The sequence below is a fragment of the Girardinichthys multiradiatus genome, chromosome 11 (genome assembly GCF_021462225.1).
Source record: "Girardinichthys multiradiatus isolate DD_20200921_A chromosome 11, DD_fGirMul_XY1, whole genome shotgun sequence".
Classification (NCBI taxonomy): Eukaryota; Metazoa; Chordata; class Actinopteri; order Cyprinodontiformes; family Goodeidae; genus Girardinichthys; species Girardinichthys multiradiatus.
In genome coordinates this window covers 13,254,691-13,272,795 of record NC_061804.1, presented here as the reverse complement: position 1 = coordinate 13,272,795, position 18,105 = coordinate 13,254,691, and the positions used below count along the sequence as shown (strand labels likewise).

At 36.9% G+C, this 18,105-nt stretch overlaps 1 protein-coding gene across 1 annotated transcript in view; it reads right to left on the bottom strand.

Annotated features, from left to right (window-relative positions):
* The window catches only part of fstl4 (follistatin-like 4), a 313,380-nt gene that overhangs the window by 184,113 nt on the left and 111,162 nt on the right, over positions 1-18,105 (bottom strand). Inside the window, exon 4 of the mRNA XM_047380086.1 lies at positions 14,212-14,454. Within this exon, the coding sequence (XP_047236042.1) occupies positions 14,212-14,454 (243 nt within the window). The remainder of the gene's footprint in view (positions 1-14,211; positions 14,455-18,105) is intronic.

The window sequence follows — 18,105 nt, the reverse complement described above, 5'->3', positions numbered from 1 at the left end:
CTGTTTTGTCTGGTCTGAGGGTGCAGGCTGTATTTGTTTTCCAAACCCCCGATCTCGCATCAGAACAAAATAGCATGATTTAACCTTTCAGATAAGTCTTGCTCTAACAGAACAGGCTATAGTTACGCTTTGATACAAGCAGCATCTGCTTCACAACCCCTCTCTCTGTGCATTAAATGCCCATCGGCGGTACCTGCACATCATTCTTCCTGTGTGTAGCACTGGACACGTGAATATGAGTTTGAGGAACTGGAAGAGTTAAGCATATAATTCCCCTCGGTCTCAGCAGAGGAGTTTAACTGATTCTGTAAGAAAATAATCCTGGAGGGATCTTCATTCAGATGTTCTGGTTAAAAAGCTCAGAACATTTATGTTTTTATAGTTTTTAGACAGATTCAAGAAAGTAATTTCTTATGTGGAATGGAAGGTTAAACATTCATAGTGAGCACATAAAAATAGCCAGATTAAATAATGGGAATAAATAATAAAATGAAAAGAACATTTTAAATGTATACAATATTGTGTAAAAGTTCCCAGAGCTCGTTTCTTGATGATTTTCCTCCAAGCAGCGATAATTTTTTACAATATTTAAAAGCCCTCCTGATCAATAGCTTTTAAGGTTTTCTAAAATGTTCTAAAGTTTCATTTTAATCTCTAAAAAGCATCTCCAGCAGATGAACAGCATCTTAAAGTCATTTTTTTAAGAGGCTGAATAAAATCCAGCAGACCTGACACAGGACCTGAGAGATGCATTTTTCTACATCTGGTCATCTACTGTATTCCAGGTTTTCAGCTAACAGCTGAACAGCTTTGAAGCTGAAATATTATGTTCTGTAATTTTTGGTATTGCTAGAAAAACAGGTTATTAACACTTATGTTTTAAGTTTAGGGGGATGCCCAAACGTATGGCAAAAACTTCAGAAATCTGGAAAACGATTAATCAAGAGCACCTTGAAGAAAATGTTGCCATTTGGGGGAGATTTAAAACCTGTAGTTTGCTGTAGTTTGAACTATAATGTGTACAAAGCTGAACAGATGGCAGAAGCAATGAAAAAATTAAAGAATTAACATCTATTTTAATGCACGCTTGGTAATTTCATTCATTTGGAGACAAACACCTTATCTACTTAAAGAGAAACTTATGAAGAACAGTAGCTAAACTGACTGCACATGGTGCCAGTAGGCAAAGGCACAGCGATGAGACCAGATGTTGCATCAGGACAAGATCCAGCCGTGGCTGCTTTGGAAGCATCAGTGACACCTCTAACACAAGTCCTAAAACAGGAAGGTCAGTGGCAGCTGTGCTCAAGTTCTCTGAGGAAATCTTAAGGGATGAGCCTGAAAACAATAACACGGCTGATAACTTCCCTCCAGCAGCTGGTGGGGTCATTACTCCCTTTGGATCTTAGAATTAAAGCATTCTCCATAGTCAGCAGCTTATGGTAGAATGGTAACTTAATGATGCAAATAGGTCCTGTTGTGCTGAGAGACCAATAATGAAGGCCAAGGGCATCATGTCACTCTATATATCTGCAGCTTCCTGTTTTGATGGTATGACCATGAAACAAGTGGAAAAGATATCTTGTTTCAAAGGACAATATCACTTGAAGGCCACCTTGTTTTATGAACATTTCTTGTTTCTGAAGCTGTTCATTCAAACAATCTTTAGGGTTAGTGATTCAGAACCATTTCTAATTAAAAACGTTTTTATTTGCAATAATGTAATAGAACTTAATGTATTTAAATAGATAAAGAATTAACGAAAATAATTCACTAACGCAACAATTTTTAAAGGAACCCAAGGGAGACTTTAATGTTGCTAATGCAGGAATATCAGTAAGATACATCTTTTATGTGCAGCATTTTTTGTGAATGCAACACTAGTAACTCAAGTGCCTAAGTCAAAAAAAAAAGGCTGCACGAGACGACTGGCAGTATTTTAGTTGAAGATTCTGTCAGAAAGCTGAAATCACATTTTGAGTTGTGCTAGTTGTCGATGAGGGCTCTTTTATTTTTAACCCTCTGGTCAAACTGTTGAGGTGGAAGGGAGGAAATGTAAAATCTGACAGCCTAGATTACACAGGACTGTGGAGGCACTGCAGATATCACGAGGACAGAATGAGTAGAAATAGAAAAGCATGAGGTTTTCTGAATGGATCAAAGTAAAAGAAAAGGGAAAAGGAACATGTTTTGTCTTCAACATAAAATAACAAGGATTTGCATTACATCATCTACGTTTATCAGTAATGATTTGTGCCAAATGAGCCAACTAGAACTTAATGATTTGGATAGTTCATGTATTTATTTTTAATATCTTTTCATCTTTTATTTAAAAGCTGTGGTTTAAATGTTTAGTTTGAGGGGAAGTTTAGATATTTGAAAAAAAAATATCAGCATTATGAAACCAAGTGAATTGAATTACCTCCACAAGACAAGTTAAAGTACTGTAAGGCTACAAAGAAGAAAATGATCTACAATTATTGCTGGAGGTTGCTGGAGATAGTTCTGCAAATGTCTGAATAATTAACTAAACCTAACGTTTCACAAACGTATTATATTTTTATTCCAGATAAAAAAGTACCGTGCAATTTATAAAGCTTTCTTCTTGATCACTGAATTTACATAATTTTGTGGCTTGATAGGTTCCAGATGATTTAAGATGATGTCCTGATATTGAGTAATTCCAGGTTGGTCCTATTCAAGGGCAACATGAACCAAAATGCAGGTTAAAATAAAAAAAACCGGCAATGAGACCTCCTTTCAAAGACTTGTCCTTTCTGCATGTCGCCCAAGTGTTTGCTATCCATGTGGCCTATTCATCATGGCACCAGTTCCAAAGTACACTATGAGCATATCTTGGAGAAGCCACCATACTATATACCATGGAAATAAGTGTGTTTTGGACCTAAACACAACATATTTAACTCCTGGCTTATTAATGTCGGCAGAGGTGTGAGTTTTTGCATTTGTCAGTGACATAGCCTACAGCCTTGTCCCAGGCTTTATTTATTTATTTTTTCCAGCCAGGGTCACTTTGCCTCAAGATGTTGTTTTTATTTTTTTTTTCCAGGCTCACACTCTACTTAAGCTCTGAACCAATTTAACACAGACCAGGAATATAGGGAGAAGCTTGACACAGTCACTCAAATCCCTGCCTGCACTATATCGGGGGCATAGCAAGAGAAAAATGAGGGTAACAGACAGAGGAGAGGAAAGTAGTCTGTAAGGAGGGGGTGAGCTAAGGGGAACAGGGGGAAAGAGATACATTTTACATGGGGACTAAGGGTGAGCAGTGTGCTTACGTCTCATGATACAAAAAAAAAATTGCCTTACAAAAAGCAAATAAAATATCTTTAATTTCTTTTGTTAGTGCCGGCTACATATCCAACAAAAACACCCAAGATAAGATCTTAAGATTGTCATGAAATGCATCCCTTAAACTAATTAAATTACTAAATATTGGACCAATTTAATGAATTTATATATTTTTTTATTCTTAATGGGCATTTCTTTTCAAGGAGTTAACATTAGTATTGTTAAATATGTGACTAATGAGCAATTGTTAACTTCACAAAATATGAAGTGCAAAGGTGTCATTTCACAAACAAAGTCAACATTAATTATGTTTAATTAACTTAAGCAGCAAAGAATATGTTGTTGGTGTCCTCTTTCCTAATTTCTTTTTCTAATACAAGTAAAAAATGGTATAGTTGTATCTTCTTATTCGCTTATATCTCATATTTCAATTATCAATGCAACTCTACAAAGGAGGCAGGCGAGCAAAGTACATCAAAGGCTAAACCTCCAAGAAGCTAAATGCAGTGCCTTCAGAGTACAGCTCATCGCTGAGAAGGCAAAGTGATAGGCAGTGCCAGCGGTGTGACAAGCATGTCAAAATCTTTTAGGCATGAATAAACATCCCCCTGAATAAGCTAGCACACATATTAATTCCTCTGAATGTATGTGCAGCAGTTTATCAAATTTAGATTGTGTGTTTTTGTGAATTAACAGTCTCTAAAAAGGATCCGAATCACTGCTCTCTTCTGTTTCCTCTCCTCTGGTAAAGAATACAAATAAAAATAAAGTTATACTAAGAAATCAACATGGTGCTTGTTGTCATCAATGATGTGTATAAAATTATTTTTTTATTAAAGACTAGTGATAAACCAACAATTACTTTGCCCTTCCAAAACCACTGAAGTCCAGTTCATAAACAAAAACCTTTTGCAGCACAAGCACAACATAAAGATACTTAGAGATGAACATCTGTTTATAAATAACAAAAGAAAGGGTTTTTACATAAAGTTAAAGTAAATTAACCTAATTAGTTTGAAAACACCAGTTTATTCACTATGTTTTTAAAAAGGGAAATTCTATCATATTTTACAACCATAAAACCCGTTTATAAAATCCATAAAAAGCATTGCAATTTTAGCACAGTATCCCTGAGAAAGTCTCACAGTAGTGTTGAATGTCAGTAGTCAAAAGAAAGCTCCTCATTTCATTGGGGACACTGATGTTTATGAGGCAAGGTACCAGAACCGGGCCAGGGGAACATCTCTATCTGGGGCAGGGCATCAATTTCAAGCAGCAAATGCATCTAAAGTAATGACTCTGTGGGGAAGAAATCTACCTAATGAGGAAGGACTCACGTGACTCCTGGGGGGAGAAAATGAGGAGGAAGCTGTTGGGGGGGGGGAAACAACACAAAAAGAAGGAGCAGCTTGGTTGGAGTGCTCATTAATAAGCACACTGTAACAAATAAAGGCCTGTCAGGGGAAGTCTAGAGGGTATTAGGAGTGTGTTTGTGTTTTCAAGTGGACATGTTACACCTGGTTGTTCACCCTTGCCTTATAATCCTGTTAACCTAACAGAGTTGGATGGCTACTTTGATTTAAAGTGTTTCTTTTGAACAGAAAAATTCAACAGTTCTTCTGAAAACCTTTTATTTAAGTTGATAAAATATGTGTCACTTGAGCTGAGAGATTTTAATATTATTTTTAAACGAATCAAGAAGGAGCTCAGTTTGTTACACTTTCAACCCCTATTGTTGCCTAGATGTGGTAGAATTTGATCTGTTAAAATGGAGACTAAATCTTTTCAATTTAAAAAGAATAAAGCATGAAATAACAACACGTTTTTGTTGACAAAATCTTTTGACATTTTGTCACCAAAACACCGGAAGAAACATCTAAACAGTGCAAACAAAAAGACAAAAATCTGCTGGTACTGTACAACCTCTGTGTACAAAGCTGAAGTTACAGAGCCTGAACCCATGTCAAATCCTCCTCGTAAGCGCTGTGTGTTTGTGTGGCCGAGTTAATGGCTGCAGGCACAAGTGGAGGCAGAAGGTTAGTGAGGAATAAGATGGACGGCGGTGGAGCACCACTGCCAGAGACAGCTGAGAGTAGAGTGAAGAGCGACAGCACTCCTGGCTGATGCAATAACTACAGGTCCTTCTCAAAATATTAGCATATTGTGATGAAGTTCATTATTTTCCATAATGTCATGATGAAAATTTAACATTCATATATTTTAGATTCATTGCACACTAACTGAAATATTTCAGGTCTTTTATCTCACAAAATTAGCATATCATTAAAAGGGTCTCTAAACGAGCTATGAACCTAATCATCTGAATCAACGAATCAACTCTAAACACCTGCAAAAGATTCCTGAGGCCTTTAAAACTTCCAGCCTGGTTCATCACTCAAAACCCCAATCATGGGTAAGACTGCCGACCTGACTGCTGTCCAGAAGGCCACTATTGACACCCTCAAGCAAGAGGGTAAGACACAGAAAGAAATTTCTGAACGAATAGGCTGTTCCTAGAGTGCTGTATCAAGGCACCTCAGTGGGAAGTCTGTGGGAAGGAAAAAGTGTGGCAGAAAACGCTGCACAACGAGAAGAGGTGACCGGACCCTGAGGAAGATTGTGGAGAAGGGCCGATTCCAGACCTTGGGGGACCTGCGGAAGCAGTGGACTGAGTCTGGAGTAGAAACATCCAGAGCCACCGTGCACAGGCGTGTGCAGGAAATGGGCTACAGGTGCCGCATTCCCCAGGTCAAGCCACTTTTGAACCAGAAACAGCGGCAGAAGCGCCTGACCTGGGCTACAGAGAAGCAGCACTGGACTGTTGCTCAGTGGTCCAAAGTACTTTTTTCTGAAGAAAATAAATTCTGCATGTCAATCAAAGTGCCAGAGTCTGGAGGAAGACTGGGGAGAAGGAAATGCCAAAATGCCAGAAGTCCAGTGTCAAGTACCCACAGTCAGTGATGGTCTGGGGTGCCGTGTCAGCTGCTGGTGTTGGTCCACTGTGTTTTATCAAGGGCAGGGTCAATGCAGCTAGCTATCAGGAGATTTTGGAGCACTTCATGCTTCCATCTGCTGAAAAGCTTTATGGAGATGAAGATTTCATTTTTCACCACGACCTGGCACCTGCTCACAGTGCCAAAACCACTGGTAAATGGTTTACTGACCATGGTATCACTGTGCTCAATTGGCCTGCCAACTCTTCTGACCTGAGAGAATCTGTGGGATATTGTGAAGAGAACGTTGAGAGACTCAAGACCCAACACTCTGGATGAGCTAAAGGCCGCTATCGAAGCATCCTGGGCCTCCATAAGACCTCAGCAGTGCCACAGGCTGATTGCCTCCATGCCACGCCGCATTGAGGCAGTCATTTCTGCCAAAGGATTTCCGACCAAGTATTGAGTGCATAACTGTACATGATTATTTAAAGGTTGACGTTTTTTGTATTAAAAACAATTTTCTTTTATTGGTCGGATGAAATATGCTAATTTTGTGAGATAGGAATTTTGGGTTTTCATGAGCTGTATGCCAAAATCATCCGTATTAAGACAATAAAAGACCTGAAATATTTCAGTTAGTGTGCAATGAATCTAAAATATATGAATGTTAAATTTTCATCGTGACATTATGGAAAATAATGAACTTTATCACAATATGCTAATATTTTGAGAAGGACCTGTATAGCTGCCACATAAAGGGTAATCTGATGGGTTGGGGCAGCTCTTAAAGTAAGAGGCAGCAAACATAGGATATGTAGATGATGGATGGCTAAAAAGGATTGGAAGAGAGAGTTCTTTATTAGCAAAGGTTTGGTTTATGCGATGTTTGTTGACATCTGGCAACATCTTTTGGATTCAAATCACAATCCTAATCAGAAAACATCTAGGCTATTATTTTTGCCTGGCAAACAACCTGAAACATTTGATTTGTCATACAGTTTTACTGTTAAGATATTCACTGTTACAAAAATGAATAAATGAATAACATCTTTATTTCAAACATAAAGAACAAATGTCAGCAGAAAAAAAAACCTATAAAATATTGATAATCCAACATGAATAAAACATTATATTCAGTCTGAAAAGGAGCAGGAAGAAGCCAGTGCTTGTTAAATGCTACCCCTATTTGACTCATCCAGTGTAAACAAGCAATTAAGTCTAGAATAGCTACACTAAATGCTTTCAACAAACTTTCCACTTATCCAGTCTACACTATCCACCTATCCACCTATAAAATTAATTGTTATACAGTCCACAGCATCTACACCTCTAACAACAGTCTACTATGAGCTATCGGTTGTGTTAATGAATACATTATTTAATATTGATACTTTAATATTTTATTAAATAATATTCCAGACTGTAAGGGTTATCCTTCGAATACCAGCCCAATAATGTGGTGGTATTAGGACAAAATTGAAAAGGGATGAGCCAAGCTCTGGCATTATTGAACAGCAAAAGTCTGTACACACACAGAATGAATTCAGTTGTTCACAGATACACAAATGTTCGATATTGAGCTGCATTCACCACTAAATACATCTTGCATTAATAAGTACCGTGCACTTTTCGGTAAAAAAAGCTGGTAATATGAACGTTTTTGAAATAATCCCAAAGCAGTTTCTAAAGAAGTTTTTATGAATATCAAGCAGAGCTTTAAAGCGTTAGCTGTAATGCTCCACTTGTGAAAGTAAATCTGTTGTGCTTTTTCTCGGCCTTCAGACAACAATTCTGGGCGCTACTATGCTGGACAGGACAAGGTAAAAAAAAAAAAAAAAAAAAGGAAAGGACCAAACCTTTCTGGGTAAATGATCTGTAGCTGGCTCATAAGATGGGCGAGCACGTGTTCTGAGCCGTTAGAAGTTGGAGCTAACAAAAGAACCTTATGTTTCAAGAATCAAGCATGTACCTTTAAATACCACTAATACGGCGCGTTATGGCCAATCTGTGTTTAAAAACCACCCTTTAAATAAAGTTTTTCTTAACATTTAATTGAACAACTCTAAACTATTGTTCCCTGCCCAAACACTGCCTCTTACGTGAATCGTGCTTTAGATAAGTTGTCCTGGGCGTTGAGGAAAGCATCCATGGTGAACAAAGGGTTAGTTTGCAGCTAACCTCCATAGCTGTGGGGGGGGCTCGTTCTGCCAGCCCAGCCGAAAAGCACATTACTGCTGTGGCCACAGTGCTTCCATCCCGCTGTCCTTCCTTCGGGCCGGGAAAACTGCTCCACTACATGTTTACACATGTTTTTCATAACTTTACAGTATTATTTATGTTGTAAAGTTTTTCCTTACTGATCAGTCTCTTCCTATCTTAATTTTAGGTTGCTTTAACTTGTGTAAACCTACATGCCTTCATTTGCCTTTCACTTTGCTGCTGGTACAGATGAATTTCCCCATTGTGGGGCAATAAATTATATTTCTAGTGTATTGGAAATGTCCTTTTTTATTTGTACACATTTTAAACTACTTATCACTTTCTTTCCACCTAATTATGCACTGCTTTGTGTTGGTCTATCACATTAAATAAAAATATTGAGGTTTTTGGTTTTTATGTGACAAAATATAAAGGGTTAGGGTCATAGTTGGGAGGAATGAATGCATTTGCAAAGATGCTGCTTTTTTGTTTGGGCTTTAACTTTTAACATCCTGTGTGCTACATCTAGTTCTGCTTCTATTACCATTAAAGTCAAATATTTAATAGCAATGGTGTTAAGTCAGATAAAACCAGATCACTTAATAAATAATACAAATTTCCTCTTATGACTAAAATTGGCATACCAGGTAGATGAAGAAAAAAGCAGTGCATTAGCTTTGTTTTCAGGAGAAATGTACATTAACCCCTGGTTTGATGCATGGTGAATCAATAATCACTTTCCTGCTTTAAATAAATATATCTTACGATCACCCTGTGAGACTGATCTAATTTCTCCCCCGAGCACAGTCACATCCCTGATCTGATCTGAAGGTCAGTAGGTCCCCAGCAGAGTGTCACTTCTGAGATACCCATCACTGATGAAGTGCTTATACCTGGATGCACTAAAGACCCCCTTGCCGAGTGCACTAAACAACCTGATGGAAACATAAATCTCTCTGGAATGCCTTTGCTGGAAGCTTCCTATTCATCAGGATGATGAAAGCTATTAATCAACTGTGTTAGTTCTTATTCAGCCCCTTTAGAGGGAAGGGGGTTGTAATCAAAGGGAGGATAAGAGGGGCAACTCATTGCCCAGTTCTCCCCACATGAGAAGAGACCAAAAACATCTGTGATTGTGATGCTAATTTTTACAAATCAGTCCACTGATTGCTAAATCTAATGAGATTTTTAAATGTGTAGATCGGATTTATTACATTACACGCCTCTCGCACATTTTAGGCTGAAATCTTGAAAAATAGAGTTTCATTTGAACAAACTGGAGCTTTACAACAGATACTTCTGTTTCTCTGTCTTTTTTATTTGTTTAGTCCTGTTTGTAAAAGGTAATTAATAATAATGCACTGATAACCCAAAATGTTGGCACTTGAAGTTCTATTAATTTTAATGAAAAGGTGAAATGTTTTGCCAGAGTCAAATACAATGTCCATCTATTAAAGCCATTTAAATTCAGGTTACTTACTTTTCAGTATTTTATTAGGCAAACTTATCTCTGTGTTAAGCCATTTATGTTTTTTTTTTTTTTTTATATATGGCTGAAAACCTACAGTAATAATAATAATAGTATATTTTTCAGGCACATTTGCAAACCGTCAAGGTCACCTTACAATAAAAAACAACATAATGAATTTATAGAGAATTTGATGAAGTGGGAGTAGATTGATGATACAAGAGATCACAAGACGGAACCTTGGATCAGATCACTATCTGGGATTGAATTTCAGAGTTTGATGAGTGGCTACAAGTGTTCAGATAACATTTTGCTGAATTAACCAAAAAATAAGTTATGCTGTCAGGTTCACTTTCAGTTTCAGGTATCTACCATCTCACATCTGAGTCGTGAAGTATGAGATTTAAATAATATCATTGTTAGGTCTTCAATGCGATGACTGAGTCGCAGTTTTGGGGATTCTGCAGCAGTAGCACGCAGCATACACGGTGTGTCAGAGCTATGCCACTAATGGAGCAGAACGCTGACATTTTGAAACATGTCCATGGCAGTTCGGCTATTGTGGAAAACAAATTGTGAAACATACAGTCAGGTGTGCTGTAAGGTGATGCAAAAGCAATATTTTCCCATGACATCCCATCTTCCTAAGCCAATAAGATAAAAACCCGATATGCGATTTATGTCCCATTGGCTTTATTCGTCCATTTCATGCAATCTGCTGCATACAAAATTCAGCTAAGTTAAGGAAACTTTAGGTTTGTCTCTCCAACTCTTTTGCCCTAAACACCCAACACACTAAATCAAACAATAAACAGAAGTAACTACTAATATGAGAGTAGTAAAATATTTTTGTCAGTCACAAACTGACAGTGTACACCTGTTTAAGCCATTTAATTTTAGATAATTTTAATCATTTCCTGTATTTCATTAGGCAAGCTTATCTCTGTGTTAAGCCATTTATGTTTTTTGAGCAAGTCTTTGTGATGCCTAAAACTTTAAAAAGCTCACAATAATCCAAAAAGAATGCATGAAAACAGAATTCAACTTAAATGAAAAACTGTGCAATAACACAAGTCCCTTTATCTTCTTTAGGCTCGACTTCAATACTGTATATTATTCATCGTTTTTTTTATACAACTTTTTTATTTTATTCATTGGTTGATGTTGCAATGTCTATTACATGTTTGATGAAAAACCACAATAGCAAAAAAAAGCTCTGGTTAAGTAGACTTTAAGTTTTGTCCCAGTTGTGAACCAGGTATCTTCAAGTCAGACGCCTTTATTAATTTCCTAAGAAAGCAAAGTAATCTCTTTGTTAAGCCATTTATAGTGTTTGTGCCTTCTGTGAGGTCTTTGTGACGCTGAACACTTGGAGCAGCTCAAAATAATCCTAAAAGAGCGGCATAAAAACAAAATTAAATTATTGTAATTTAGCAATAACACAAACCCTGTTATCCTATTTTGCCTCTATTTCACTATTGTGTATTATGTATCAATATTATGTGCCAGCGACAGGACTGAACAAAATCCAAGAGGTTTATTGTCAGCTTCTCAACGTATCTCTGCTGTCACAAATAATTTGCAAAACACTTTTGAGAAAAAAATCCTACAAAGTCAGAAAAGGGCTTAAACTTTCCTTTTGCTTCAAAGAGAATATTTGGTTACCCACCGATAGAGAGCCATGACCTCAGCAGCTATGTTTGCCCCAGAATAGGGCCGTCAAAGAATGGACTAAAATTTGAAGCGTAAAATTATTTCAAATCACCCCCATTGCCTAAGGATAAAATAAATAAAATATGTATTTTTTTTAAAACACATGATACTCAGGATGCCAGGCCTCTACTTGCAGAAAGAGATTTTTTTAAAGTACATAAGAAAACAAAAATCTGATATTACCTGATATTTTCAGTAAAATAAAACAACAAACTTATGAAAGAACAGATTTCCAAAAACAAAAAAACAGCAATATTGTCTGCACACTATAAATTAGCCAGTAATAAACGTTAGATTAACCACAACCAAAATAGTTCATTTTAAACATATTCATTAAACTTAAATAAATTAAAACCTAAATTAAACTTCATTTCACAGCTTTTGCTATATCCTTCTTTTCATATATAGAGAATGGAAATTTGCACCATATTTATTTTCAATCTCAGGCTCAGTGAACATCAATTTTCAAATCCTGCCACACATTTTAATTGTATTTAGGTCCCGACTTTGACTGAGCCATTCTAAAATTGAATATGTGAATATGTCTCCCAGTCTGAAGTCTGGCCTCTAGCAGGTTTTCTTCCATCTTTAGCTTCATCAATGGTCCAATCAATTCTGACCAGCTTCCTTAAACACTGCTAAAGATAGACGTCCCCAGAGCATGATGTTGCCGCTACCATGTCACTTTTAAAATAGTATGTTCAGTGTGATGTGCAGCGTTAGTTTTCGTCACACATGGCATTCTGCATGTGGACCAAAAGGTAAAATGTTGGCCTCATTTCATCAGTGCACCATCATTCACGTGTTTACTTAGAACAAGACCTCCTACGGCTTTCCTTTAACAATGGCTTTCTTCTGTCTGCTAACCTAACCCTTGGGTTGGGTGGATGGCCACGTCTTTGTTTGAAGCTGTTCCAACCTCTGTGTTGGTCTAGCACATACAATCACAAAATTACAACCACATACATTGAGGATTGTGGTTGGGACACGGCAAAAAGTGAAACAAAAACACAATCAAGGCTAGAAAGTACTTTTGTGAGACTGTATTGTATGAATTTGTTTTGATGGATAAGAGTCAAAACTGTCTCCTACATTGTAGTGTTCAGCTTTTATCTGGAACAATCATTTAGTCAAATAGGTGGGAAATTATTCTGTTCAAGCTTATTATCTAAGCTTGAACTAAATCAGAAATTAACACTTTCAGGAGGAATATGTGCAAAGAAACCATCACCAGAGAAATGTGTTAATCTTTCTTTTACCAAAGTGAACTTCTATGTGTTGGCAGTGTAGGGTGAATCACAAAAAGCCAAAAATGATGAAACGAAAGTCTGCATGACTACTTGCTACATTTGACACTGTGACTTTGGTCATGGCCCTGAGCTGAAGGAAATAGGCTTTCACAGCTGAGCTTTTAGGCTTATCACATTTGAAAGTAAATCTACCCTCCAAAAATCATAAAACCATGAAAAAAGTTTTTTTTTACAATGTAGCTTTAAGGGCCTATGGCATCTACTTTTTAGACTTAGATATTCTTGCTCTCAGAATGAGGTTACATTTTTCAAAAGTTCAAATTAAATGTGTATGATAAAAATGGACCAACAAGTAGAAATAAAAGTGCTAATTAAATAGAGCAGCTCTTACAACATCCTGATGTTAAGGCAGAGGACGGTTGTTCTGTCAGCTGCTAATGGATGAATTAAACAAGTTAAGCTTGAAGCTCAGCTCATGAAATGTGCTGTCTGATACAACATGCAAGCAGGCATGGATTGAAACACACCAACCTTCCATTTCCTGAGCTGTTTACGCTAACACAAACTGATTGTGAAAACCACTTAAGCACCCAATGTGATCCAGGTCTACCAACGATGGCTTTGTATGTCAACTGCAATAATTACTTGCAATTTACGCACACACACACACACACACACATACACACACACACCCACACACACAAATACGCATCTGACATATACCCAAAGTTTTCCATCTCCCGCTGGTTTGCATTCAGACATTAGGTTTAAGCTTAATGTGCCGACTGAACATCCCAAATGTGGATTAGATATGCATGGTGGTGTCTGCCAGGAACGCTTCCCTCTCTAATGTGACATGACAAAAAGTGCTGCCAGCTTTGTATGTATGCGTCTGTGTTTTTGTAAGTTGTGCTGATATGGAACCAGGCTCTTAAACATAACTATAGCCAGCATGTTCCTTCTTTAACATTTACTCTAGAAGAGATTATTTTACAAGGTTTTCCCCTAGAGTGACATGACACATAAAAACAGGAAATGTTACTTTTTTTTTACGTTTCTGATCCAATGCTGTCTAAAACTGGGAAACTAGTACTTATAAAAGTACAAGGCCAATTTATTTTATTTCTATTTTCAAATTGCAGTTAAAACGATTGCTGTACAACATCAAAAATGAATTTCTAAAATAAAAACTTGTCATTTATCATTTCAAATTAGAATAAAATTACACTCAGAGGGAGTCTTCTGTTTCTAATACTTTCCACTATTCAAGAATTTCTCTCCCTTGTGAAGCAATCCACTGCTATGTCAGTATACAAAATTAAAGACTGACCTTTGAAGAAGCAGTCTTTGCTGTGCACCACGTAGATCCGTCTCCTCTCCAGGCAGGCGGTGCGGTAAACCTCACAGTGGTTCTCATAAAACCTATCATCCGACCCGCACACGGGCACAAAAGAGGGACGACATTTTTCCTGGCAAACGCACTCCGCGCGCCTGGTTTCTGCCATCAGTACACACTGTCGGCCTCTTCCGCAGTAGGTCCGGCGGCATGGGTCTTCATCTGCATCAGAATGAGCTGGAGGAAAAAGGGAGGACAAGACTTCATTTTTATAAGCTAAAAAGCTCACTTTCTCCCCATGCAAAATTCAAAGCTGGACATCGGAATTTTCTACAAGTACACTACCGGTCAAATGTTTTAGATATACTTTCTCACTTAATGGGCCTCTTTATATTCATGACCATTTAATTTTTAGATTCTCACCACAGGCAACAAATCTATGAATAAACACATATGAAATAACTGAAATAACTCTAAATATTTTTAGATTTTAGATTCTTCCAAATAGCAACCTTTGGTTTAATTACTGCTTTGCTCTCTTAGCATTCTCTCCCTGAGCTTCATGAGGTGGTCACCAGAAATGGTTTTTCTAAGAATCTTGAAAGAACTTCCCAGAGGTTCATTGAGAGTTGGCCAAAGGTTAATATTTCAGCCATCACTGCAAAGGGCGGCTACTTTTAGGAATCTAAAATATAAAACATGTTAAAAGTTATTTTACAATTTTTTGTTGATATTTGCATATTACTTATTTGCATAAATAATTGCACGTGTTCATTCACCGTTTTAAGGCCTTCAGTGAGAATTTATGTACAATGTAAATTGTCATAAATAAAGAAAACCATTAAATGAGAAAGGCGTCCAAAAACCTTTGACCAGTAGTGTATATCTGCCTTTAAAATAGGAAAAAGAAACAGTCAGCATTCAACTTTGTACAGAACAAAGTATTCAATGAGAATATTTCATTCATTCAGCTCTAGGATATGTTATTTGAGTGTTCCCTTTATTTTTTTTGAGCAGTGTGTGTGTGTGTGTGTATATATATATATATATACATGCACACACACACACAACACACACCACACGCACACTCTTGGAAGCTAGTTTATCGATATCATTAGTCTGCATTCCTTGACATATTTCATGCTCCAACATTGTGAAATTTTTTTTGCTGTAGTCCTGTATAGACTAATGAACTACTTTGCTTGAAAATAATCTTTGACCATTATGTGTAGAAAATTAACAAGAATTTAACCCATTTTGATGACAAATGTTTCATTGTCCCCATCAGGAAAATATGGAAATATATGAAATTACTGTGCAGTAGGGGGATTTGTACCTCGAGCTTTAAAAACAGAAATGCAACCATTGCTAACCAACTGTAAGGTATCCTTATTAACACCTCTCTGAACTTGTTTGCACATTCAATTGTGCAAACAAGGATATTCATACATCAATTCTACTGTGGGAGAGCTCAAGATATAAGGAAATGTTACAATTTCACTTAAGTTTTTCCAACTGTGACCACCACAAACACTTGGTCTGTTACACAGGAACCAAAGTGAACCTGGAATGATCATTTTCATTACTTAGGCACACACTCAAACATTTCTGTCACTGTTGCTTAGTGCCTCCATCACCTTGTCCTATTCTCTAAACACAGATAAGCACAGGTTCATCTTAATGAATGAAGGAATATGTTGAAAAAGCCAACTTATTTTCAGTAATTCAGTCCAAAACGTAAAACCCATACTGTTTGAATCCACACAGTCAGTTAATTCAAATGTTTATTCCTGTTCATTTTGATGATTATGGCTTACAGCTAATGGAAACCCTAAATTCAGTTACTTTGAAAACTATAACATTACTATAATCTACTGTTAAAATATCCAGAATTTTTATTATATAATTAATATTAGGACTCACTAAAAAAAGGTGTTTACTACCGAAACGTTGGTGTACTAAAAATGTACCTATGTACTGTAAAGTATACAGGTAAGGCTCCTTGCCATGACCCTAATCTTTAGCTACCTCCACAGATTCTCTGGACTGAGGTTGGGACTCTGGCTGGGCCACTCCAACATGTTAATATTACTTCCAGTCAGAAGAAACATGTAGCTAACATTAAAAGATTACTTTATACCTACACCTGCCAGGGGTATGAATAATTTTGGACTTACGTGCATGCACTCAATACTTGATCAGGGCTCCTTTAGCAAGACTTACTGCATTAATCCAGCATGTCATGGAGGCGATCAGGCCTTCAGAATCCCTCACAAACTCTCGACTAGGTTTTCTTTACATTTCTCTCAAGGTGGTCGTTATTCCTGTTGCACCTTTCTACACCTCACTTTTTTTCTCTCACTCAGCTTTCCATTAATATACTTGGATACAGCTGCCTAAACAGCCAACACATACCTTTTGTGGCTCACTATCCTTGTGGAGGGTGTTATTAACAGTCTGCTGGACAACTGTTAAGTCAGCAGTGTTTCGAAATGATTGTCTAGGCCATAACTTAACATGTCTGTGTAAAAACAATTTTCCTAATTGATTTTTGAAAATATTCCAATATTCTGAGAATTAAATTTTCACTTAATTCTCAGTAGCTGTAAGCCATAATCCCAAGAGGGAATCTATTCATTTGGTAAATATCTATTGTGATTAACTAGCCAAACCGCAAAATATTTTAACTACAATGAGAAGACAAAATCACTTTTTAAAAACATGACAAACACACTGCAAATAATCTCATTGCAAACGTCAAAGTTTGCTCAGGGTAATAATCATTAGTGCCTTTTTAAAGTTTCTCATCAGACAGATGTAACAATTAGGGGTGATAAATATCAAACAATTCTCCAAGTTGTTACAAAATACTCAAATGTCAAAAATGTCAAAAAGTGGCTAATAATACTACACTCTAGAGGGATGTGATAAGGGTCTAATCCTTTGAAAGGAACTATATCCCAAGCAGTGAAGTCAAAGCAATCTTATCTAACTAACCCTGTTGAGTTTTATTCCTGGATGTCCTTTTAAAATTTCAAGCAATTCTTTCAGTCACTCTTTTTACCTTTGATGTTAACAAGCTTAGCTTTTTTAGAAACCAGGACAAACATAAAGGAGATAGATGGAACTGCTGGCTGCAGCAATCTGAACAAACAAATTGCAAGACATAAAATTCTCTGTGTCAAGCAGGAGGCACATGGAAAAAAACAGCTTTAGAAAATGGTGAAAACACAACAGCAGTTTTAGATTTAAAAAAAAGCTAATGTCTGCAACTAAATCTGATATTGCTACTCGTAACGTTTCATTGTAGTTTTCGTTTTGTTTATTTCATTGTAGTTGAGAGACACTAGAGATGGCACTTGACTGTTTTAAAGGAATAAACATGCCTCCCAGAGAGGTTTTGTGGGTATTGTGCTCATCCTGTTTTGAGAATGAGTCGGTTAAGATGCTGAGAGGGAGTGAGCTCTATTATCCCTCTGTGAAATAAGGCAAAAAAACATATTAGCTTAACATGGAAAAAGCACAGGCTGTGCTCTTATAATCAAACTGCTAAAAACAAATTGAATTTACTTCAAGTATAATTATATTTCTACTCTCAGCATATTAAATAACAGAGATAATGTGCTGCCATTGGAGGACAAAAATATAGTAATTGCATGAAGGCGATTTTTCAGGGTTGGTGTGCAGAGGTCAATGGCAGCACTCACATTTTATGCCCCTACCTTTCCTTCTGTCTTTGAGGTGACTGGAAGCAGGCAAGTATAAAGTACATGGAAAATTTTCCTTCCCCTTAAACCTGTCAGATCACAATACAGCTACAATGCATTTTATTTTATGTGAAAGAACACAACATAGGACATAAATGTACAGCGGAAGAGAAAGAGATGT